This window comes from Montipora capricornis, chromosome 2, assembly GCF_036669925.1.
Source record: "Montipora capricornis isolate CH-2021 chromosome 2, ASM3666992v2, whole genome shotgun sequence".
NCBI classification, from domain to species: domain Eukaryota; kingdom Metazoa; phylum Cnidaria; class Anthozoa; order Scleractinia; family Acroporidae; genus Montipora; species Montipora capricornis.
Genome location: NC_090884.1, coordinates 50,292,431 through 50,318,879, shown reverse-complemented (window position 1 = coordinate 50,318,879; position 26,449 = coordinate 50,292,431). Strand labels below are relative to the sequence as shown.

Genomic DNA, 26,449 nt, shown 5'->3' with positions numbered 1-26,449 from the left:
CTCAGATTTCACCTTTTCATATTTGTAAATATTTTTAATTTTTTTAAATCTATATTTTATTGTGAAAATCTGTGTAATTGAATTTGTTTGTTTACCACTTTCCCACCTACGGAGCACCACAGTTTCTTTAGCAACTACCCCCCTCTCTCTTTAACTTGCAACATCGTTTCAAAATGTTTCTTGACAGTTTTTTAATACCATGTCAACAAACAGGGGAGGTTATCTGACACGGCAATAAAGGTGCCTCATTCTGATGAATTCATCGTTTGCCAACAACGTTTCCTTAGCGCTTCCCTTGGCCGACAATCTCCCGGACTTATCGAAGAGGTTAGTTTTATATCAATCGCAGTCCTTCGTTCCTCCAGCATGCCACTTTCCGGTTAACTTTTAGTGCGTCTTCGAAGACGCACTAAACTGGAAAGTTCGTCCAGACGCATTATGCATCTAGTGCCCGTCTTTATACTAGACGAATTTAACAGACGCAGAAAAAATGTTTGCCCAAGTTCGTTCAAGACGAATTATGCGTCTCATATAGTTCGTCCCGTCTTTACACCAGACAGATAACATAAGAGACGCATGATTCGTCTGGACGGATTATGCGTCTCGAGTATAAAAACGGCCATTTTTATTTTGTTAAACCCAGTTTAATTAGACATGTCTTGTTGGTGTAAATGGGGTATAAGACGAATTACCCCTGAAACAGAGCGTCTATGGAGGATATACTACCTTACCTCCTTGATTTTCTTTTGCTCGAACTAACTTTTCCAGTATCTTTGCATCATGATGTAATTACGAGACATTCAACACATGACTATTCAGTTCCTTTTAATCATTTCAGGAAACAGCACCATGACGGACGTCAACATTCCTGGTCTCATTGCCATCATTATATTTTATCTCATAATTGTTGCGTTCGGCGTATGGGCGGCTCGACGCCGCAAGAACAGCGAAGAAGAAACTATGTTGGCAGGGAGAAGTATTGGCGTTATCATTGGAACGTTTACCATGACAGGTAATTATATTCTATACTCTGGATATTGATTTATCCCCTGAAGGCAATACCATTAGGTGGGTTAAAATACATCATGACGCCTATAAGGATAGCCGCATGCCCGCAAATTCAATAATCGTTAAAGAGGGAACCGCAAGTTCTATGAGTTATGATAAGGTCGCAACTACTTACATGAAAGGTGAATAATGTGTTTGAGTTTATTTTTGCAAAAACTTCAATGAAATGGATAAGATTGTTGAAAGACTATTTTATGTGTTAAACTTTATGACTGGTGTATAAAGCCCCCTTCAGCTTAGTGGATCCCACAAGGTCTCCGCTTTTGATTGTAGCTTTCTCAATGGATATTGGTTTGAATCTCTAAGAAAACGTTTTATTTTTGTTATTACCATAGCAACATGGGTTGGTGGTGGATACATCAATGGGACGGCAGAAGCTGTGTATGATAAGGACAGGGGACTAGTTTGGGCCCAGGCTCCTTGGGGCTACTCAATAAGTCTGGCAATTGGTAAGACAGACAAACGTCCCTTTATACTTCACTTGTGTTAGAGTCGCGTCTAATTGAGTCTTGTTGTAAGGCAAAAGCAAGTAATTACCTTGAGATGTCGGGCGGGCGAAGACAGTTTAATGAATTAACAACAATCCATTCCCTACCTCTGAATTAATGATTATCGTTAATTCGTTAGATTCGTTAAGATTAAATCTAGGTTTAAAAAGCAGCACTTTGTTAGAAGAACGTAAGGTTCTACTAGGTGTATAAGGAGGTCTTATGAGCTCAGTGATAATCAGGTGCAGAACCAGGAAGAGCCTTAGCTTGAATGTGATAACAGCAATTTTAAATTGCAATTCCTAAAAATCGCGTTCATAACTGCAAGCATCATAGCTTCACTTGAAACAACGTTAAACACTGCAAAAGGTCGGTTAGCAAACTTCACGACAAAGCTAAACATTTTAAAATCAAAACTTACGCCTTACGTCTCTTCAGAAGTGCACATGTTGCCGGTAAAATCCGTTCTTAGGTTGAATCCATTTTTACCTAGGTTAAATTAGTGATCCCCATTTTACCTACAATTGTAGTACTCAAATGAATTGAAAAATACTTTTTTTGGAGCCTAAATTAAGCCCAGAGAAAAATTAGGGTGAGGTTAGGGTTAGTTTTGGTTATTATATAAGGCTATCAATTGACTTATTATACAAAAGTAAATGATGAAAAGAAGTACCTTGGGTTGAGCATGTTCATTGTTGGAGTGTAGTGACCGGTAAGTGCATAGTATAGTTTTTTATTACCTAACTCTGTTGTAATATTGAGACGGAATTGATAAGACGATCATCAGTGTGGTTACATGCGTAAGACAGATCGAGTGTAGGGATAGGTGTTTTCAATCCTTTGTGGGGACTTAATAGCTGCTTTAAACTACGATTGTAGAGTGCATATTGAATCTAGGTAAAATGAGGATGACGAACTTTAACGTAAGTAAAAACGAATTCAACCTGAGACCGGATTTGACCGACAACACATATTCTACGGGAGATTTAAAGATATTTTTTTAAAGAACGCCGTGTCTTGATCCTCAGTAGTGAAGCGGAAAGAAGCAGTTCCTAAAGAGTAGAAACTCCAGGTTCAAATCCAGTCCATCTTTATTTTCCTCATTTCTCTGCTACCACAAGTCTTGGGACATATTAAAACGTTTGCAAAAACGGGGACGATAAGTCTTGCACAGCGTAGGATCAGAGAAGATCGTAATCAGTCAAAATTGATTAAAAAGTATTTATGAAAGTCAAGTAGACTACTGCACCACTGATAAAACAACACGCAAATGTATTTTTCAAAGATATTTTGGCTGGTTCATACCAGCCTTATCAGGTTTATTCGGAGATCTAACGGATTTTTCAGGATATATATAAGGTAAGTTCACTTTATTTAACGTCGGTAGTTCGTTCTTTCAGTTACGAAATTGGTATCAATGGTGCGCTCTTTACCCCCCTCCCCCCTCCCTCTGTCAGTGCTCTGTTTAAAGGTATTTAAAGCTATAGCTACACGGATCAGAGGAAAGTCGAAAGAGACATTAAAGTCACTGACCTAGAATCTAACCGGGTACCTCTTGCTCCGAAAGCCACGCACTAACCAACTGACCCACACATGATGTTATGAAGTATTATAATTTAAAAAGATTTATAGTGAACTTACAGCAAATTACGAATTAACAATAATCGTTAATTTAGAGAAGAGATTATGTTGACTAATAAACACTCCACGCAACAGTTCATTAGCCGGCGCTTAGCGTGAGAACAGCAACAACAATAACAATTTAAATTCTTTCAATCAAACAAGATGATAATAATGATATATAATTTTAAAAAGCCTTAATAAATTGCAAGGAACGGGTTCTTCCAAATAACTGTAATAGAAAGGGATCCCCTACTTTGGAAAAAGACTAATATGTGTACATGTAGAAGCAAAAGGAGATCATTTGTAGGCTGCTAAGACCAGGAACGTGGGAATATACGTGATACGAATAATACAATGCTAACAAGCCAAGCTAGTCAAGCGGAATACAGACAACTATGAAAATAAGTTAAGAAGTAGTCAGATCAGTTGTTACTTTACCCTTAAAAGCATGTTTGGTCATTGTTTAACAGAGAATAGTAAAAAGTTCCAGACTTTGACACCGAAGAATCTTACGTTAACCAAAGCTGCTTTTCTACGATAGACGATACACTACGAAAATATTTGTTTTTGTTTGTCAGCGGTCCAAATAGACCAGCTAATTTTCACCCTGTGTTCATGTCCAAATGCTGATCCCATTGCATTTGCTAGGTGGATTCGCCTTTGCCAAGATCATGCGCAATAGGAAGTACTTCACAATGATCGATCCTTTTCAAGAGCGCTACGGTCCGCGCATGGGCGGACTTCTGTACATTCCTGCTTTGTTGGGCGATATATTTTGGTCAGCGGCAATTCTTAACGCCCTCGGTGCCACTATCAGCGTCATAATCAACGTGGGTCGAGTTCCTTCTATCATTGCGTCATCGTTCGTGGCTGTTTCCTATACTCTTATTGGCGGACTCTATTCGGTAACTTATACAGATATCATTCAGCTTTCCTGCATCTTCATTGGATTGGTAAGTAAAAGCTGAGGTTTCCCATATTCTCGGTTTTCCCATGACGTCACGGCCGCCATATTGAAGCCCCTAAACAAAGAAACGGCGGCCATGTTGGAGCCCCGACCAAATCCTCTGCGAATTTAACTCTATTATTATGCAAACGTTTTCTTTTGTTTTCGTTGAAAAGCATGACTGTTGATCACGTGAGTGAAAACCAACAATATACCTTGTCATATTCAAAAGTATAGAAAGCTGCTAAGGTTGAAACTCAATTATATTTTTTTTTGTTTCACACCTCGCATTATGCTGTAATACTCCGCACCTGAATCGCTTAATTTAAGAGTTTCCGAAAGTCGCCAGTACGTAAAATGATAAATGCAGGAAGAGTACTTATAGTTAGGTAGGTAGCCTTCAGTTACAGTATACACGATATGTACAAAAGCTAGAAGCTTGTGGGGTCGTGTACAATACACTACTTAGATAATGAAATGTAAAAAAAATGAACTTTTACAATATATTACAACTAATTTGTTTATCAAATCCAATTAAGGACGTTCGCGCCCATTGCTACTGCGCATCTTTTCGCACATGTCACGCACACGTCATGCATCGTAGACCACGCAGGTAAACACGATGCTATAGGCGCAAAAATTTTCCCCAAGAATGGAACATAAAAGTATGTGGCATCATGGGATAGCTGTGGACCCAGGTCTTCTCGGAAATGTCACGCAATGGCGTGACAGTGCGAATAGACAATCGCTTTGAGAACTTCGCAGCGATTTTACTCTCTTGAATGCTCGGTGACCCCCATTTTTCTTCCCTTAGATCACTTCCTTTCTTGATTTTGTCCATTTAAACAAAAAACAAAAAAAATCTGCACTTGAGAAGTTACAAATATTTGGACTTTTATGCTCTCGCGCGACCGAAGTTTTCTTTCTTAGACTAATCTGTATCGTTTTTCAATGTCTATTTTACCTCAGAAAAAGACATCAGCGGCAAAGGTTAATTTAGTTATATTAGTTATGTTGAACTGAGTACGTTTACCTGATCTAAATTTCACTCATGTAGCTTTTTTATTGCTGACAGTTGTAAGCTAAGTTCGTCTTAAAGTAACGCAATCTTCTAAAAAGGCACCTCATGATCTCGAAAACGAGCACGGTGACCCCCCATTTTTTTGCCTTTTTGGCAAAAGTAGATCATTACCTTTCTGCTTGACAAGTTTTAAAAAAATCTGTACGTGGGAACGTTTTGGGCGCGAACGTCCTTAAATGCAGTTTAAAGCATTCTGTATGCTATCAATGCAACATAGAAAAAAATTAACTTAATCTCAATTATATACAAAATCTTCAAATTCAATAGCGGTCGAGGCTGATACTACGTTAAATTTACCCTAAAAAGCCCTTAAAAAGATTTGAAGTTTTGAGCTTTTTTCCAAGGTTACATATTGGCTTGTGTCAGCAAGGTCAGTGTATTTAGAAGACAGCATGTTCCAAAGGACAGTGTCTCTATATGCGACGGAGTCCTTCATAAAACGAGTGTTAAAACGTGGTACCAGTAGAGAGTCGCGTGCTCTAATTGAGTATGACAGATTGCGTTTCTTCGCAATATAGTTAATTAGGTTGCTGGGTAGCCTTTCGTTATAAGCCTTATGCATGCATTTAAAAATAGCTAGTTTACAAGGGCGTAGCTAAGGGGGGTCGATACTTTCTTAAATTGTCCAGATAAATACAAGGATTACTTCTCCATGCATTCCGTTTATAACCAGCACTTCAAATATATACTTTCATTTCATTCAGTAACAGAATAGTTATAAGGGTTTTTTTGTTCGAAACTCAAATAAAGATAAATTTTTGAAGCAGGCCGGCGTTCATGTCCAAGCCAGTGAAAAGTCTCGGGAATATTTTTTTAGCAATCGAGGATCACTGTCTTGTTTCTTTTTTTCAGTGGATAAGTGTTCCATTCGCCATTACGAATGAAGCAGTCAGCAGCATCTCAGCAAATTCCGGCGAAGCTTGGACAGGAGAAATTCAGACCAAGAAACTTGGAATATGGATAGATTATGGGTTGTTGCTGGTAAGTATATTTGTAGGATTGTACTAGCGGTATTTTCTTTCAAAAAGAAGATTATGCGAAAACTAAAAATGGCAAAGACAAAAATATGCTAATTAACGAGTCTCTTGATTTAACTAAAAGAAAATTTGATTGGTTACTTTTACAGATATTTGGAGGAATTCCGTGGCAGGCCTATTTCCAACGAGTGTTGTCATGTAAAACTGCACGAAAGGCCCAGGGACTCTCGATAGCAGCCTCGGTTGGATGCATAGTGCTGGCAATACCAGCCGTGATCATTGGTGCCATAGGAGCCTCAACAGGTAAAACAAGCTCCTACGAGACTTTTTTTTTTTTTCGTTGAACTACAATGCGAGTGAAATATCTGTTAAAAATTGTTTGTGTCAGTGATTCCGAGTAGAACTTAAGGCAATTTCATTTTTGCAAACGCTGATCGGTAAATCTCATAAGTTTGAGTAATTACAGTACCAGTAAGATCACCATATAATAAGGTACTCACTCATTTTTTAGATGGCAGAAACAGTTGTATCTCAGGTATTCATTTCCAGTAGTCGTTAGCTTAATAGGCACTGGAGCCAAGTCCAGTGACAAAGAGCACGTTTCTCAGATGATTGAGTTCATCTCAATAACGAGGTCGAAGACCCCAGCTCTTTTTGCATACTCATAAATGGCTTAGTGCTAAAGCGTTGGCCATGGTTTATTCACCAGACTGGAAGAAGACGGCCTTTTATTCTGGTGTCCCCACCAATTACACTGTGACTTTTGAGAAAGCCATGATTCTTCCCATGGTGCTTCAGTACCTCTGCCCACCTGTTGTTTCTTTTATCGGTCTTGGTGCTGTATCTGCCGCTGTTATGTCGTCCGCCGACTCCAGTATTCTATCTGCGTCCACAATATGTGCGCGCAACGTTTACAAGCTCGTCTTCAGACAAAAGGTGAGAGAAACTCAATCAACTCGATAATTATCAGCAAAAAAGTTTAATATATATTGCAATCGCGTGGGAGGCGCGGTGGCCTCATGGTTAGAGTGCTCGACTCCGGATCGAGTGATCCGGGTTCGGGTCCTGGCTGGGGACATTGTGTTGTGTTCTTGGGCAAGACACTTTACTCTCACGGTGCCTCTGTATAAATGGGTACCGGCGAAATGCTGGGGGTAACCCCGCGATGGACTAGCATCCCATCCAGGGGGGAGTAGAAATACTCCTAGTCGCTTCATGCTAAGGAAACCGGAGATCAGAGACGACCTGATAGTCCTTCTGGCTCATAAGCAGAGAGCAATCGCAACTGTCAATGCACCTTGCAATACCAAAAGCTATTTACGGCTGAATGTCAAAAATGGTATTGATCGATGAAACGTTGATAATGATGAGGATGATTGTTAAGTTCTCGGGTAATAAACAACAATAAGGTCACAAGATAGCTGATAACTCAAGGACTGTAAAAAACACATGATATGGCCAGAGTGGGGTCGCAAATTGTCGGGATTTTGGAGGTAAGAAACTTCTGGCTAAGGGGATTTATAAAATGGAAAGATTCGCGGTATAAAAAATATGTTACAGAAAGAACTGTTGCCTTGTTGATTTAATATTTACTAGTCGCATTACATTCCGTTTTGAAATTACAATTAAATGCTTTTTGAAAGGTTTATGCCCAAACAGAAAGTGACTTAGTTGGGGTCGCTAAACTGATGGGGTATATAATTGGCCATAAAATAGACTATAAGGGGTAGGGGTGAAATGGTTGTGCGCATGCTTGATGTGTTGGCCACACCGGTGTGGTGTTAGGGTATGTCACCTTGCTTTTATTGTCGTGTTACAGTGCATTTTGTTTATAAGTTACATGTCTCTACTACACTTGTCTTGTCTTTTCCAGGCTTCTGAAAAGGAAGTTATTTGGGTGATGCGCATCTCCATGGTTTTGGTTGGCGCGGCCGCTACAGTCATTGCATTGTTGGTGAATTCGATTTACACTTTGTTCGCGCTTTGCAGTGACTTGGTTTACGTCATCCTGTTCCCACAACTCTGCAGCGTCATCCACATTCCAGACGCCAATATCTACGGCTCCATAATGGGCTATATCATGGGGCTTATACTTCGCGTGGGGGGAGGGGAATCGGCAATCGGCTTTCCTGCCTTAATTAAATATCCTTATTACGACGAAGAAAATAAGAAGCAACTGTTTCCGTTCAAGACCTTATCCATGATCGTGTCCTTCTTGACAATCATTTCTGTGTCTTATCTCACGAAGTACTTGTTCACGAAAGGAATTTTGTCAGAAAAGTATGATTTTCTGAATTACTTTAAACAGTACGAGGTGGATAAAACGGATGCCAAGGAGAATGAAAACTACGACATGGATAGGCAAGGCATGCTGCTAAGAGAAACTCCGGGTGTCTAGAAAATGCAGACCAAGAAAACACAGACCTAGAAAATTACGTTTCCTTGGCATTGCATACTAAATTCTGACCAATTCAGTTCACTGATGAATAATATAATGATTTTTTGCCTCTGTGATTTATGCGGATGGGCCTCAAAACCTGTGTTGAAAACGTGTTGCTAGATCGTTAGAAATGGTCAATTTTTAGTCGGATAAAAAAATAATTTTTTAACCAAATCAGAATATTACTAACACCAAATCGTTATTTTCTCGGTCTGTGAGTCTGCGTTTCGTAGGAATGCGTTTTCTAGATACACGAGAGACTCCTGGCCCTCTGCCTCCTGGAGTTAAAGCAAGTGTGTTTTATTAGAGAGATACAGCTACGAGTAGTTGATGTTTGTTTATCCCTGGGTTCTAGTAGTTTTGATTTTTGGTGACAAAGGGCACTTGAGTTGCAATCAATTTCAAAGAAGCTTTAAAAGAAATTGAATGGAATAATCATAATAAAATGATTCGATCTTCTTTTTTTTTTCGCGCGTTATTTATATTCTCTCTTTTGCGGAGATCTCGGTATTATTGAATTTGTATGATTTGATCATTTGGTCGTTTTCAATGAGTCGTTGGATAAATCTCTTTCGTAATTTTAGGTCATGAATGTTGATTCTTGGTCAGCCTGCATATTCAGTGATAATTTGCTCGCTAGCCATGTTTCACTCTGCTAGAAATTCGTTCTTCCTCCCTTGGAGTCTCTCTTTTCTAATGGGCTTTCTGTTAGTTGCATTTTAACGACATTTTGTCGTTGGGCGAACGTTGCCTGTCATTTGGGGCGCTTTGATGTGTCTATTAGTACACCTTTTTGACCGTTCGTTTGTTTTTTGGCATATAAATATGAGTTGTCCGAATGTTGAAATATAATTCAGTCTATTAGCTTTATACCATTTCATGCTTAAATGTTCATATTTTCCATCGTGTCATCACGTTGAAGGTTATGTTTTTAGTAATGCTTCAAAGTTTCAAGGTCCTTGCAATTAGTTCCAGTCCCATTCTCGTCTGAAAACTAGCCTTCCCCGAGGTTGGGCACGAACTGGTCCTTATTGCCCAGCCTTTGAAGGCCAAGCGTGTTAGGTGGCTGAATGGGTCGAATGCACGGATTTGAGTTGATTCCGTCAGGAAGTGTGTGTTTATAGTGGTTTAATGTAAGAAGTCCTTAGAGGGAATGAATTTTGATCCAGTTGCAACGCAATAAGTTATTTTTCTCCAGTTACGGCCAGCATCCTTTGGTTTGAACACGTAGTGAGCGAATAAATTACTTCCTGAATAGTTAATGAGAATTATTAAATTTTCAACCACGATTAATTCATTTCTCGTGCTCTGATTGGTTTACTCAATCTCGGTTATCAGGTCATATACTTCAGTTTGACCTTATGATGGCAAATGATTGCGCTAAGCGTTGCAACGCTAAAATCGTTTTCGCCGGAAAGGGAAATTTCTCTATGAATAAAGAAATAAAAAAATATTTTTTGTGGAAACTGTGGATCAATTCCGACTTTTAGAAGTAAGCGAAAACGTAAGAAATGTTTTTGTGATGAGCTTGAGTCTGTCTGACAAAAATATATTATACAACATCGCATCTTCATCAATTTTTTCGATTTCCCTCGCATTTTCTCGCTTTTTTCGCTCGTTCGTCGTACTTCCAAACTTTTGGCGTTTAAGGGATTGAATAAAACCATTATTCGATTCACGCTTGTTGGATATGAGACTGGCTGTAGCCAACTCGGGGCTACGCGCCTCCTTGGCTATTTACTATCTCATATCTAACGCGTGCTTATGGAACAATTGTTAATTAACAATGATTGGATGAGGTTGAGCATGAAAATTCTCGTTATCATGCGAAAACCGAACCCAATAAGTTGTTTTATTATACATACCCCTGAGCATTTGCAAGGACAAGAGCGTGCGCATAAAAGTGATCAATGTATAGCAAATCAACTTGTAAGAAAACCAACTTTAGTTTTAAGCTTACGGTGAACATTAGAGTTAATGAAAATAAAATTCTTGGTAATCTCCGAACAAGAGTTGTTTGTAACTCACTTCTTGTGAGAGCTAAGAACGGAATGAGTGGTTTGGATTCACAACACACAACTCTTCTCCAACCTCGCACCCCTTGCTGTAAGGGTTTCCCACATTTTCTTCTTTGTGCAAATGTCAGTTTTACTACATCTCCGGGCGATGGCTTCATTTTTATGTCCATTTTATGGCTATAATATGCCTTGCTTGAAAACCTGACTTGTCAAGGATTGTGACAGCTGTTCCTGTGATTCAAGGGTTTGAAGAACACTTGGAAAGCTTTGCTTTTCGCAATATGCTTTTCATTTTCTCATCAGTGCATGTACGCTCACTGATCACCATGTTGTCGTACTAAAACTTGTTTAACTTAGGGATTTAGGTGACTTAGACACAGCTCGGATGAAACCACGGGAAGATTTGGACCAAGTATTCCATCTTAATTTCGAGCTTCTGCAAAAACAGTTTAATTAAGCAAGCTTGCAAGCGTATCTTTCGTTTGAGGTACACTTGCTTTCTTTTCCTTTAAATACTGATGAAAACTGACTTTCATCGGTACTGACTTTGTGGCCCTCTTGGTGCTTTTTGTATCTTTGTCTTCAAGAAGGAGGTTGAAACCTTCTTCTGATAATCTGGCAAACCTTAAGGGCGCCGCACCCTAGCCTATTTTTGTCGTATGACTGCAGATTTCTTATCCGGGAAAAATCGACTGTCGGGCCACTAGTTTGAACGCACACAGCCGACTTCTTGTCGCGACCAACTGCGTCGAGGTTTGGGACTGACTCAACTAAATGGGAAGAGAAAGAGGGGATGCCCAGAAACAGCTGGTGACAGGACACTGATGTAGATCTGAAGCTGATAGGATACAACTGGAAGAAGCTGAACGAAAGCCCAAGTTCGAGTTCGCTGGCGAGGGGTTGTCGATGGCCTATGCTCCACCTGGAGAGATTGGCCTAAGTTAGTAAGTAGTCACGTGACTCGTTATGACACTTTTTAATAGGCCAGGTTCGTATTCTAACGGTTGGACTGGATCTAGCACGAGATGGAGGCTAATACGGGCAAATTAATTTGCATTTGAAAAGATTTGCCTCCATTCCATGCTAGATCCAGTCCAGCCGTGAGAATTCGAAAATGGTCTATTGGTTGCGGCGCGTACGAGACCCGACAAAACTGCCCTGGTCCACCGCACACTAGCCGACAAGGCCCGACCGTGACAAGACGTTTTGAGATCTAGCAATCTCAGATATCATCCGACAAGCCCCGATCGTTTCGCAGACTTGTTGATTGAGATAGTGACGCCATTGTATAATAATGAGAGTTAACTGGCCGTTATGGACGTTGAGGGTAGTTAAGTTAAACTGTTTTATTCATATACCCAAGATCTTTTCGTCTTTCACTTTTGAGGATATTGAGGTTAATAGCCAATAATATGTGCGTTTATCTGTATTATAAACAGGGGATACAAGTTAATCTTCTCGTTCACAATGATATCTCTCACGAGTGGACGCTGTGAACGAGTGAGAATACCATCAGCACTCGAAGATCAAATTCGTTTCCTGCGCATTCAGGTAATATACAACTGGTAAGACTTACCAGTTTCTTGCTCGGCTCCTTTCGCTCGCCAATTTCCCCCCTCTTTCTTTGGCGATTGGCCTTATTTTCCCTTTTGAAAAAAGTGTTTCTCAACGCTAATTTCTTAACTCTATTCAATCGCTAAAACTAACCCCAGACCTCTTGACTCTCAAGACAACTTCCGCTAAGGTTTAGTTCGAAACTTTAGTCGCAGTCAACACCCATTCGGTTTTCAGACAATCGCCAGCTTAAATTCAATCCAGGCACGTCCTTCCTGAGTTCAATTTCAGAGATGCTATAGTGCTTTCTTGTAATGCTCTCCCTTGGGTCCTTGCGCGTTGAAACGAGCATCGAAGGGAGATAGGCATCGTCCACGACTAGTAAAGGGCATGAAAGTAACTAAATATAGGACGAACGATTTTCTAGTTAAGAATTTTCCTATGGCGAAAGCAAACACGTCTGCTACGTTTATTATTATTCATAACAGAAAAAAACACCTCAGGACGTTAGATGAAGCTGAACAGCCTTAACACTGATTTGTAGCGAAGGGATATTTAACCTTGGTGCGAATCAGTTTTAATGGTACTTACGTCATTAAAATGAAAACTGGTACGACTATGCTGGGACCGCTCAAGTAGTCAAAAACAGTGTCCAGAAGGGCAGGGCCATCGTCAATTGATTCGGTTAACACTGTGTACATGTTCCGTTTTCCCCTGCGAATCAGTTCAAAGATGACATGTAATGGTTTAATTTGATAACTGTGTGATTAAAACTCCAATGATTAACTCCACTTTCGAAAACAAAATACGCCTTTCGCACACAGCTTGAATGAAGAACCAAACATTTATCGATTTTCGACTTTTGTTTGCTATGGTGACTTTTTTAGGGAACACATTCCTTATAAAGCGTTTTCTCATGACATCACGGCGGCCACGTTGGTGTTCCAAAACGAAGAAATGGCGACCATGTGGTGTATCAAACTAATCCTCCCGGAATTGAACTCTGTTTTTATGCAAACAGTTTCTTTTGTTTCAGTAATCCAACATGGCTGCTGGTCACGTGAGTGAAAACGTTCCATATGTAACTATCAATTTCTGAATTCTAACCTGCCTTGGTTGTGCCGCACTTTCCATTAACTAATATTACTGGAAGATTGAAATGATCATCGCACTTATCTGGAAAATTCAGCAAACACCTGTTATAGACACCTGAGAAATTCAGGCGGCATCGACGGTATTCAAACCCATGATCTCTCCGATGCCGATGCAATGCTGTACCAACTGAGCTATTAAGCGACACAGTTGGGAGAAGGTCATTTTGTTGGGTGCATACGAGACGTTTAAATTGCATGAGATATATATAAGTGCGAGGAACACTTCAATCTTCGGTCTATAACCCGCAGTTCAAATACACGTTTCTTTCACCAAACATAAACTTTGCGGATAACGAGTCTTGTTTTACAAAAATGCGATATCGCCGTATAAGCCAAATGTGTAGCCTTCTTTTCTTTATGTTTGGTTCGACGAATGGCGAGCCCGGGGATGGCGAGTGGGACGAGGGAGTAAAGAGGGTCTATCTTCTCTTAGAAGCCCCCACCCTTATTGGTCGAAAGAAGTGGAATCAGAGCACACGCAATGTCAGAGTTGGAGATTTAGTCCTGGTCGTAGATGAGAGGACTCAGAGAGCAGATTGACCTTTTGCTCGCGTCATGAAGACCTTTCCTGGGAAATATGACAGCGTTCGCGTTCGTGAAGTGAAAACGAAAGCTGGGCTATACAGGAAACCAGTCGCAAAGCTGACACTGTTGGAAGAATGTTCTACCTGATAGCTGAACACTATCGCGACTGACATTGTTTTATGTTTAAGTTTGCTTTTGCGGACTTATTTCTGGTCACTTGAAAGTTGTCGTCGTGCGTGTGTTTTAATCGCCATGTTGAAATGAAAAGGAATTGCAGCCCTCGAAGTTTTGTTTATTGGGCGTTTTACGCGACAGACACGATTGGGTTTCTTGTCTTCACGCACGCAATGAAAAAGGAAGGGTTTTTTGCCTCTAATAGCAAATATGTTGTTTGTTTCAATAAATTTTTCACTGGAAAAGGTGGCCTTTATGAATTCATGATGTTGTGTAATATTCGACTTTAACAAAGTTGCATATGTGCATTGAAATGTGTTACGCGAGGAGACAGGAATTTGTTTTTGCGAATTTTGAGTCACATGAAAGGCATCATTTACGTGACATAGCTCCTTTATGACGAAAATTTTCAACAATATATCGCTCTACTCTAACCCGAAAACATTCAGATTGTAAAAAACTTCATATTTATTAACCATTTCTTTTGCTTTTGTGCTTGTCAGCATTGTGATTTGCGATAACTCTTAAGTCTGCTTTTGTATCTCATGGATGTTTAGATTTTCAATTACATGGGCCCTCAACCTCATGATGGTGTAAATAGTTCACCCTGAAGTCAAAACAGATACGTTTCTCAGGAACCCGACAAAGAAGGCTTCCTGACCCGACAGATGAAATGTAAATATTCAGTTAAATATTACAACAAAATTAAAAACCAAAGACGGAAGTTTCTTGGTTAAAAAGTACGTTGTTTTACTCTGAAAACGACGAACGATTAGCATTCTTTCCCTTAGTTCATTCAGTTGACACAAGGTGATCCTGTGCTTTTATTAAAGGTCGCTTTATAGAGGAAAACATACTTTTAATTGACAGCATTATTAAATATGTTTCCTCAAAAAACATCCCAGGCCTCTTACTGTTTGTTGATTTTGAAAAAGCCTTTGATTCCTTGGATTGGACCTTTTGTAACACAAACTAGATAAGCAATAACAAAACTAGATCTTTGAAAACTCACACGAGGAACACGAGTCCGACTTATAGTTTTCTGCGCAAGTCCGACTAAGCTTGGGCTCAGGCTCCACGCTACAATACCCCCTTCCACAGAAGGTTAGAGGTGCGAGTGAGAATTTCTAACAATAGCATGTAAATGTTCCTACAAAGTTCAAGGGCCAGGTTGGGTAAACAAGCACTGTTCTAACATAGTCTTGTAGCCAGACGGGCTCCCTTCGCTCACGTCTAGGCCTCATAGGAGTAAAACATGCTTCACGACGCGGTACATCATTCAGTAGAGAAGCCTCTGATTGACACGGCACTTCAACTGTTGGAGGGGAGGTACTTAATGTACTACTCGAATCATGTTCCTGAGAGGGACGAGAAACCTCCGGGAATGTAGTAACTGGATTTTCCAGCCATTCTAATTCGACATCTCCAGAGTCAACTAAGGTTCCTCGAGACGGTTGTCGCGCGTCCCTCAAGTTTCCTGTTTGCGGCGTTTCTTCCGCATGGCCGGAGGAGGTTAACTGAGAGGGTTTATCGTGGCTTTCAGGTGGCGAAAAGCATGGTTTCAGATAATTGAAGTGGACTACCTTCCTCTGACGACGTTTTCCGGGCTTCCGCCTCTCCTCCTCAATGCGATAGGTAACATCAGACAGAGCTTTCAGCACTTTCCAAGGACCACACCAGGGTTTGAAGAATTTTTTCCGTCTCGTCCTGGTTCGGTTTCTATACCACACCAGTCTCCCACATGGAACCGCTGACCATGGCACTTGGTGTCATAATAAGCTTTCTGGAGCTTCTGTGCTCTCTTGAGATTCTCTCTCACGACTTTCTCTGTCTCTTCCCATTGCTGTTTCTGCTCAACGACATAATCGGGGTATGTCCGTGCCGATCCTTGGGATGGTGTTGTCTCCAACCTAAGAAGAGCATCCAGTGGCAAGATAGCTTCCCTGCCGAACATTAACCGGTAAGGGGTAAATCCAGTCGACTCATGCACACTTGTGTTGTAAGCAAGAACCGCCTTTGGCACAAAGTCCGCCCAGTCCCGGCGATGGTCAGAAATTAGCTTACTAAGGATCTTCACCAGAGATTTGTTCAGTCTCTCCACCTGCCCATCCCCTTGGGGGTGATACGGCGTTGTCCTTGTCTTCCCTGCTTCAATTAAATCGCACAGTCCTTTGAACACAGCTCCGTCCACATTAGCTCTCTGATCAGAATGCAAACCCTCGAAACAACCGAAACGGCATATGTATTCATCCATCACCCTCTTCGTCAGTGTGACCGCTGAGCTGTTTCTCACTGGGAAGGCTTGAGCAAACTTAGTAAAATGATCGGAGACCACCAACAACCATTCATGACCAGAAGTAGATCTTGGTGTGGGACCTACGATGTCTATTGCGACCCTTTGTTGGGGGTGTATGAGTGGTGCCTTTGGCAGCTTGGAAGGGTCGTTGACTTTAGCACATGGAACACACCTTCTGACGTGCATTTCGACGTCTTCCCGCATGCCATGCCAAAAAAATCTCCTCCGCACTTTCTCCAGAGTCTTCGAGACGACAAGGTGGCCAGATGAAGGGTCGTTGTGTAAGGCGCACAACGCTTGTGACACGATGCTCTCTGGCAAGCAGATTTGATGATAAATCTCTTGGCCTGTCACTTCATGTTCCCAACGTCTAAACACCAGGCCGTCCATGAGAGACAGCCTTCCCCATTGTGACCAGTATGACAGCAGTTTACTCCCCCCTCCTTCCACGTCGCCTCTAGCGGGTCTGACACCAGTTTCAAGCCACTTCACAACTTGCGACAGAACGGGATCTTGGTTTTGGGCCGCACGTATACGTTCCCTCGACAAGGGTCCCATATTCACAGACTGAATCAGGGTAGTGTCCCTCTCTATCTTCTCCAAAGCACCCTCGTCCCAGGGAAATCGAGACAGGCCAACGGCATTGCCATGCAACTGTCCCGGACGATACTCCACCTCAAAATCGAAGTCACTAAGCTGTTCAAGCCACCTAGCCACCTGGCCTCTAGAGTTTTTAAAAGTTCCGTAGCCACTGCAGAGCACTATGATCAGTCCTGACCAGAAACCGTCGCCCATAGAGGAACGTCTCAAAATGCTCCGTTCCCCACACGAGGGCCAGCAGCCTTTCGGATAGTGCTATAGTTCCTTTCAGCCTTTGATAGTGCCCGCGCTGCGTATGTTATTACTCGTTCCTTCCCACATTAAAACTGAGACAACACCGCCCCTAGCCCACTGTCACTGGCATCACTGTCCAGGATGAACGGAACGTCCAGCTGGGGGAAAGCAAGGATGGGAGCATTCGTCAATTTGCGCTTAATGTGCAAGAAGGCTTCCTTGCACTCACCTGTTCATCTAAAACGGTCCCCCTTTTGGTAAGCACGGTGCAAAGGGGATGCAATGTGAGCGTAGTTTGGCACGAATTGTCTATAGTAACCAGCCGTCCCCAAGAACGCTCTCAGCTGACTCTCATCAGCCGGCACCGGCCACTCCTTTATGACTCTTATTTCCTCTGGATCAGTAGATATGACCTAACACAACGACCTGTTCACACAAAAGCTTGCATTTCTTGGCGTTAATCTTCAAGCCTGCCTCAGTTAAGCGTGACAACATAAGTGACAGTCTCTCCCTATGCTCCTGCAGTGTTCGACCAAAGACAATGATATCATCTAGATACACTAGACAGTCTGACCAGCATAATTCTCTCAAGATAAGGTGCATAGCCCTCATAAAACACGCAGGTGCATTCGTAAGCCCAAAACTTAGTTTGCGGAATTGGTAAAGGCCATCCGGAGTTGCGAACGCCGTCTTTTCACGATCTTTCTCTGCCACATCAATTTGCCAATATCCCCTCAGGAGGTAGAGATGAGAAAACCACTGCACCCCAGATAAACTCTCCAATATGTCATCGCATCGAGGAAGCGGGTACAAGTCTCGCTTGGTTACCGAGTTAAGAGCACGGTAGTCAACACAGAAACCTTGAGAGCCATCAGGCTTCGCTACTAAAACCACCAGAGAGGACCAAGGGGAATCGGAAGGTTCAATAATGTCTGCTTCAAGCATTTCGTCCACTTGGCTGCGCATTTCCTGCCTTTTGTGAAAGGGGACTCTTCGAGGTGGTACCTGGATTGGCTAGGCAGAGCCGGTGTCGATAGTATGTCGTACGCCCTTTGCAGTACCTAAATCCCACGGTCCCTTTGAAATGCATATTGTTAAATATTGTTAAGGTAATTGAACACACGAACTCGGAATCGACCCCCTAATACACGCACTGCCATCCGAAAGGCCCCAGCAGAATATTTTTCCGAAAATGTGTCCGCTGGTTCCAGGACCCCCATACATTCGTCTAAGCCATCCATTCCCTGGACCTCACAAGGTATGTCTGCGACCATGTTTGGAGATAATGTGACGGTTTCAGCCACAGTGATCCTGTACACTTTATCAAGGCATCCAAAAACTATTTTGTTGGGTTCCCCCTTACTGTAGACGGTGTTAGTGTCAAAGTTTATAATACATTTGTGAGCTGTTAGGAAGTCTATACCAATCAACACTTGCTGTACTAGGCCTCGGCACACCAGCACTTTATGCTAAGCCCTGATCCCGCCAAGCTGAATTGTTACTTCTGTTTTTCCAACAACATCAGGTGGCATGTTGTTGGCCCCCAGGACAGGCTTTTGTTTGAGTTCAAGTTTGTTTAAATGTGTCTTAGAGCGACTATATAGGTCCTCACTGATAATTGTTGCTTCTGCACCCGTGTCTAATAATGCTTGGGACTTGACACCATTGACATCACAAGGCAAAAATGCTCCCTTTGGATTCTCGGGCGGGGTCACTTCTGGCTGTGCCCGTCCATCTCCCATTTCCCTGGTCGGGACGTACTTGATGTGGACAGTCACGAATAAAATGAGTTAAGCTACCACACTTAAAACATGCTCTGGGGCCTTGTATAGATTCCACACATGCATTCCTACCTTGCCTCCCTTGAGGAATGTTTTTTAGCTTCTCTAAGATTTCAGCTTGCTGCTGCAAAAGCTCCTTAGCCCATGCTGGGGGTTCTTGGGTTTCCTGTTGGGAGCCAAACTTCTCCTGATCACCAGACGTTGAAGACAGCACTCGAGCACTGCCTTTGTTTAGCACTTTTTGATTTGATTCGTATCGTTGAGCTGCTGCTATAGCCTCATCCAGAGTATTGGGCCCCAAATCCAACACCTTCTCGCGCAATGTAATGGGGGTCAACGCACCTACGAAGAAATCTCTGGCTGTGCGATTGACTATATCCGGTGGGTCATTCGGATAGGCCAGCTCCACAAGATGAGAAATGTCGCACCTCAGTTGATGTAGATCTTCGTCAGGACGTCTTAATTTGGCTCGTAGAGTGGAAATGTGTACTTGACGAGATTCCTTAGGATGAAATCGATCTGTCAGAGCGCGTTCAACTGCCGTCCAGGTGGCTGTTTGTTCGGCGGTCAGGCTGTAATAGGTCTGCTGTGCGAGGCCTTTCAGGTATGCGGGCAATATTTGGGCTTGAAGCTCAGGACTCCACTTGTTAAGGGCTGCAATACTTTTGAATTTCCGTATCCAAACTGCCCAACTTTCGCCGGACGTCGCAGAGAAGCTCTCTGGTTTGGTGCGAAGCGGGTTTTCTGGCGAGGTGATCGGTGAACTGCCGCTTGTACCAGCGGTACTTTCTTTTTTCTTTCCAAGTTTCGCCTCAAGTTTCGCCAATTTCTCTTCCAAGGCTTTTACAGTATCTTCCATGGCAAAAAAGATCCCCACCGCTGCCACCAAATGTAACACAAACTAGATAAGCAATAACAAAACTAGATCTTTGAAAACTCACACGAGGAACACGAATCCGACTTTTAGTTTTCTGTGCAAGTCCGACTAAGCTTGGGCTCAGGCCCCACGCTACACTTTATTATCAGAACTGTAGAAAGTTTTGATTTTGGCCCATCTTTTATTCATTGGATCAAGCGTTTCTACTCAGATATAGAGAGCTGCGTTTTGAACAATGGTTGGGCAAGCAATACCCTTAAACTTCAAAGAGGGGTCAGGCAAGGCTGTCCTCTTTCTCCCTATCTTTTTATTTTATGGGCAGAAATATTAGCAAAAGCAGTCAGAAAGAATCAAGGGAATTTGTGTGAATAATGAAGAGATAAAACTAAGCCAATACGCTGATGATACTACCTTTATTCTCGATGGAACGAAAGAATCCTTGACAGCTACCTCTCACCTACTTGAGCGTTTTAGTCTCTCTTCCGGCCTTAGAATTAATCATTATAAAAAAACTGAAGCATTGTGGATCGGTTCTTGTGTAGGTAAAGAAGAAAATCTCCTCCAAGAAAAAATATCCACTGAAACGAAAGTAAAGTTAAATTTTTGGGTGTCTGGCTCTCTACAGATCCCAACATCACCTTGAGAACCAATTATGATGAAAAATTGGAAAAAATTCGAATTGTTTTAAATAGCTGGAAACTTAGACGATTAACACTGATAGGAAACGTTGTTCTTGAGAATTTAGCTGCTTCATATCTACCCTATATATTAGCGCCACTGGAAACTGACGAAAGATTTCTCAAAGAGATAAATCAAATATTTTATGATTTTTTATGGAATAACAAAGGAGATAAGATTAAACGTAGTGTTTTGATTAACAGTTATGATAAAGGGGGCTCAAAATGATCGACATCTTTTCGTACAATAAATCCCTTAAATTAGTTTGGGTAAAAAAGTATCTTGATGCGGAAAATATGGGAAAATGGAAACTCTTCTTTGGGGAAGAACTCGAGAAATATGGTGGGAAGCTTCTTTTCAGTGGTAACCTCAAAAAATGATACTATGGAGATAACTGATGTAAACAACATCCTAATCCGAGAAATTCTGAGTATTTGGGCAGAAGTTAATTTCGAAGGGTCGGTCAAATCACAGAATCAGTTTTTGGAACAACCTCTATGGCACAACTCATTAATTAGAGTAGGGAACAAACCTATTTTTCACAAAAAGCTATTTTTGAAAGGCATTTCTAAAGTTAACACATAATGAGGGACTACAACAAGTTTTTCTCTTTAGCCGAGGTATCGAATATCTACAACATATAAATACAACCATTAACCTTTTTGGACTCGTATCTTCAGTTCGGTCGATTAGAACCCCTGTGACAAAAGAAGCAAGTGAAACAAGACACTAGGATTTCTATAGTTCTTTTATTAAAAGACGAAAGGCCAACAAACTGGTTTATAAAAAGCTCATATCTATGAAAGCTACTAACCCTGAAAAAAGCCAAATAAAATGGGGCGCAAACTGTGAATCTGAAAATTGCCATAAACCTGACTGGAAAAACGCCTATAAACTAGCTTTTCGCTGCACCAAGAGCACTAAATTGTCTAACTTTCATTATAGGTTCTTACATAGAATATTACCGACGAATTGTTTTTTGACAAAAATTGGCCTTAAAAATAATTCTAACTGTACCTTTTGCGGAGATTTCCCTGAAGAACGTTGTCATCTCTTCTGGCATTGTAAAAAGTCCTCTTGTTTTTGGGATGATTTATTACTGTGGTTGAAAGAGAAAGCCATCATACCAGATATTTACCAAAAGAGTATGACTGTCTTATTAGGATTGAAACTAGAAAGCTCTTCACGTCATAATGTTTTAATCAATATCTGTTTCCTAATTGCCAAGTTCTCGATTTGGTGCTGTAAAATGAGGGAAACCCCTCCAAACATTAACGGTTTTCTTCCCCTACTGTCTTCTCAATATAAGATCGAATCGTACACTTATACTAAGGAGCATGAATCAGAAATGGGTTCCTTTCACAGAACTTTTAAAGTAAAGTAATACAGAAAAGTTAGTCTCGCAGTATCCCTTTTCCCCTCCAGATTGAGCGACAATCAAACAAATAGATATATGTGTAAGTAAATATACTTGTAACAGTTCCGCCTTACCGTAATATAAGGTATCAATGCACTTTTCAGACATGTTGTATTTAGCTGCCATTACCTGTAATTTAGTGTACTCTCTATTCCTGTTCACTCAGTTTTGTTTTAGTTTGTAGCTGTATACCTTTTTTTTCCTTTAATAAATAAATAATTAATTTTTAAAGAAAAGGTGATCCTGTGCACCTTTATGGCTGCTTAGCACGTGATCAATGTCTTCCTTTTGACAGAACGTCATGACCTTTCCCTTGATTCATAGAAGTCAGCGACTGCAGAAATTTTCGTGTTTTTACGATCGACTGTCATTAATCTTTTGATGAGAATTTGATTTAGAGTTTATTTATATAAACTATGTTACATTTTTCTTCATCTGTCTTTTGGCTTGTCTTTTACTGTTAACTCCCGGCGAAAATATGTAGAACAAGGGTAAAAGTGTGTCCTCAGACGTTGAAAGAAAAAGACTTACAAAAGAAAAAAAAAAGTTGCTGACGATGACTTAAGTTTGAGGGATACTTAAAGGCTTTGTCGCTAGATCCAAGAAGAAGAAGAAATGAAAACCAACCATTTGAGCTTTTTCAATTTTCAGCTCGGGTTCTTGCACATCATTCTTACAGTACGTTACATTTTTTTAAAGTGCACCTAACCTAACCTCAAATATTTTTCTTTCCAACATCAACAAACTTATGTTATAATTCTCCTCTCCAATTTGCTTTTCAATTTTCTTGTGGTAAATATGGCAGCCAATGAAGCAGCCATTTTATATAAAAACAACAGACCCAGCACTCAGATTTACAAAACTGGGCATATTCAGCCAAGCACATCATTTGATGTTTTTTCCTGCATGTGCAATATAACAAGCACTGAACAATGATAAACACAGGAAAAGTATTTTCATACCTCAGCAGCCATGCTTGAAATGTTATATTCACCAGGTGACCTTTTATTGTAAATATAACCACAAATTCTGCATTACACTACATGTAGTTCAGGCAGTTTATTTAATATAAGGAATCTAGAATTCTGTATAAACTGGCCTAATTACTCAGATTTCACCTTTTCATATTAGTAAATATTTTTAATTTTTTTAATTCTATATTTTATTGTGAAGATCTGTGTAATTGAATTTGTTTGTTTACCACTTTCCCACCTACGCAGCACCACAGTTTCTTTAGCAACTACCCCCCTCTCTGTTTAACTTGCAACATCGTTTCAAAATGTTTCTTGAAAGTTTTTTAATACCATGTCAACAAAAAGGGGAGGTTATCTGACACGGCAATAAAGGTGCCTCATTCTGATGAATTCATCGTTTGCCAACAACGTTTCCTTAGCGCTTCCCTTGGCCGACAATCTCCCGTACTTATCGAAGAGGTTAGTTTTATATCAATCGCAGTCCTTCGTTCCTCCAGCATGCCATTAGTCCTATACTTCCTCTTGGGTGATGCGTGACACTTTCCGGTTAACTTTGGACGTTTGGCGGTTTTTCCGGCTTAGATTTCGAGTCCAAAGTCGGCCTTTGCTGCTGCTTCGGATTCTGGCTCCCGAAAAAAACTTTCCTCTGTAGATAGATCGTCACAAGCTTCCTCCTCACCACTCGCAACGTTGTTAACCTCCCCTTCCGACTCATCTGCTTCCCCTTCGTCTCCATCGGTGGAGCTTTGGTCGCCTTTCACTTGATTCGGTTTCAGATGATTCTTTCAAGCAAAACCAAGTGGGACGATTTCTTTTCTTTGGCCATTTGCCACATACTTTTGTGACGGAGGGAGTCTTGAATTCTCCTTCACCAACAAAAGGGATCATAACTTCGCCTGCCATTTTATTTCGCGCAATGCGTGGCCTAGCGCGTTGTTCCTTCACGGGTGTCCGTACATCTCTGTACACCTATCCACGTGGGACTTTTGAGACTAAGACGAATTACCCCTGAAACAGAGCGTCTATGGAGAATATACTCCCTTACCTCCTTTATTTTCTCTTGCTCTAACTAACTTTTCCAGTATCTTTGCATCATGATGTATTTACGTGACATTCAACTTATGACTATTCAGTTGCTTTTAATCATTTCAGGAAACAGCACCATGACGGACGTCAACATTCCTGGTCTCATTGCCATCATTATATTTTATCTCATAATTGTTGCGTTCGGCGTATGGGCGGCTCGACGCCGCAAGAACAGCGAAGAAGAAACTATGTTGGCAGGGAGAAGTATTGGACTTATCATTGGAACGTTTACCATGACAGGTAATTATATTCTATACTCTGAATATTGATTTATCCCCTGAAGGCCAGACCATTAGGTGGGTTAAAAGACATCATGACATACTATAAGGATAGCCGCATGCCCGCAAATTCAATAATCGTTACAGAGGGAAGCGCAAGTTCAATGAGTTATGGACAAGGTTGAGAGGTTGAAAATGTGTTTGATTTTATTTTTGCAAAAAAATTGAATAAAATGGATGAGATTGTTGAAAGACTAATTTATATTTTAAACTTTATGACTGGTGTATAAAGCCCCCTTCAGCTTAGTGGATCCCACAAGGTCTCCGCTTTTGATTATAGCTTTCTCAATGAATATTGGTTTGAATCTCTAAGAAAACGTTTTATTTTTGTTATTACCATAGCAACATGGGTTGGTGGTGGATACATCAATGGGACGGCAGAAGCTGTGTATGATAAGGACAGGGGACTAGTTTGGGCCCAGGCTCCTTGGGGCTACTCAATAAGTCTGGCAATTGGTAAGAAAGACAGACATCCCTTTGTACTATACATGTATTAGGGCCGATTTACACGATACGATTTTGTCGCATGCGACAAGCTCACGACAGGCCTAGGACATGATATACGATTGTCGCAGCGTTTTAAAACATGTTTTAAAATGCTACGACAATTTTTCTGACGTACACAACAATCGTAAATCATGTCGTGGGCCTGTCGTAAACCGTTGTCGCATGCGATAAAGTCGTACCGTGTAAATCGGCCCTTAGAGTCGCGTCCAATTGAGTCTTGTTGTAAGGCAAAAGCAAGTAATTACCTTGAGATGTCGGGCGGGCGAAGACAGTTTAATGAATTAATAACAACCCATTCCGTACCTCTGAATTAATGATTATCGTTAATTCGATAATTTAGTCTTGCCGACTGAGCTTTGAAGCCACTGATGTTGGGAGCTTTTCAGCTCGGTTGGTTAGAGCGTCGCACCGGGATCGGGAGGTCAAGGATTCAAACCCCGTTGAAGTCCTCGATTTTTCAGGCTTCTAATAAAAATAAAAATAAAAATAAAATAAAATAAAAAAATAATAAAAAAAAAAATAAAAAATAAAATAAAATAAAAAAAATAATAAATAAGAAAAAAAAAATAAAAAAATTATAATAATAGAGCGCTAATTCCCAATAGTCCACCCTAGGTCTTAAGATTAAATCTAGGTTTAAAAAGCAGCACTTTGTTTGAAGATCGTAAGGTTCTACTAGGTGTATAAGGAGGCCTTATGAGCTCAGTGATAATCAGGTGCAGAACCAGGAAGAGCCTTGAATGTAATAACAGCAATTTTAAATTGCAATTCCTAAAAATCGCGTTCATAACTGCAAGCATCATAGCTTCACTTGAAACACCGTTAAACACTGCAAAAGGTCGGTTACCAAACTTCACGACAAAGCTAAACATTTTAAAATCTTACGCCTTACGTCTCTGCAGAATTTTACCTAGGTTAAATTAGTGATCCCCATTTTACCTACAATTGTAGTACTCAAATGAATTGAAAAATACTTTTTTTAGAGCCTAAATTAAGCCCAGAGAAAAATTAGGGTGAGGTTAGGGTTAGTTTTGGTTATTATATAAGGCTATCAATTGACTTATTATACAAAAGTAAATGATGAAAAGAAGTACCTTGGGTTGAGCATGTTCGTTGTTGGAGTGTAGTGACCGATAAGTGCATAGTATAGTTTTTTATTCCCTAACTCTGTTGTAATGTTGAGACGGAATTGATAAGACGATCATCAGTGTGGTTACGTGCGTAAGACAGATTGAGTGGAGGGATAGGTGTTTTCAATCCTTTGTGGGGACTTAATAGCTGCTTTAAACTACAATTGTAGAGTGCATATTCAATCTAGGTAAAATGTAGGCTCGATTTCCGCCGCTCACTCGAGTTCGGGTATCCTCCCCGAGAAGAGACGGCTGGACGCGTGAGCGATAGATTGTGTCTGTGACGTAATTTCAAAATATAATTTATGCGAAGTTAATAGTTGCGAGGAAATAGCGTTAGACATCCAAAAACACTGATTTAAAGAAAACAGAAATTACATAACAAAGCTTAAAACGTCTGTGCGAAGTTTCCAGATGATACGAGCTTGAGTTTTTGGTTAAATGATCAATGTGAGTTTGAATTCAACCAGCGAATCATCAACGAAATCTTCGGCTCCTTTAGCTCTCAGTCGACCTCATCGGCCCCCTCGTTTTGCCAGCAAT

At 40.9% G+C, this 26,449-nt stretch overlaps 1 protein-coding gene across 3 annotated transcripts in view; it reads left to right on the top strand.

Moving 5' to 3' along the window:
- The first annotated feature begins 223 nt into the window (after positions 1 to 223).
- The window catches only part of LOC138025913 (high-affinity choline transporter 1-like), a 73,985-nt gene continuing 47,759 nt past the window's right edge, over positions 224 to 26,449 (top strand). The window contains exons 1-8 of one of the 3 annotated variants that reach the window (XM_068873067.1): positions 224 to 327; positions 839 to 1,012; positions 1,404 to 1,517; positions 3,828 to 4,132; positions 6,059 to 6,187; positions 6,333 to 6,486; positions 6,893 to 7,119; positions 8,057 to 10,585. In XM_068873067.1, the coding sequence (XP_068729168.1) occupies positions 850 to 1,012; positions 1,404 to 1,517; positions 3,828 to 4,132; positions 6,059 to 6,187; positions 6,333 to 6,486; positions 6,893 to 7,119; positions 8,057 to 8,581 (1,617 nt within the window). In that variant the 5' untranslated portion in view covers positions 224 to 327; positions 839 to 849 and the 3' untranslated portion in view covers positions 8,582 to 10,585. Of the gene's footprint in view, positions 328 to 838; positions 1,013 to 1,403; positions 1,518 to 3,827; positions 4,133 to 6,058; positions 6,188 to 6,332; positions 6,487 to 6,892; positions 7,120 to 8,056; positions 10,587 to 24,057; positions 24,232 to 24,611; positions 24,726 to 26,449 lie in introns of those variants that run through there. The other 2 variants (XM_068873080.1, XM_068873053.1) reach the window with 2 other exon arrangements.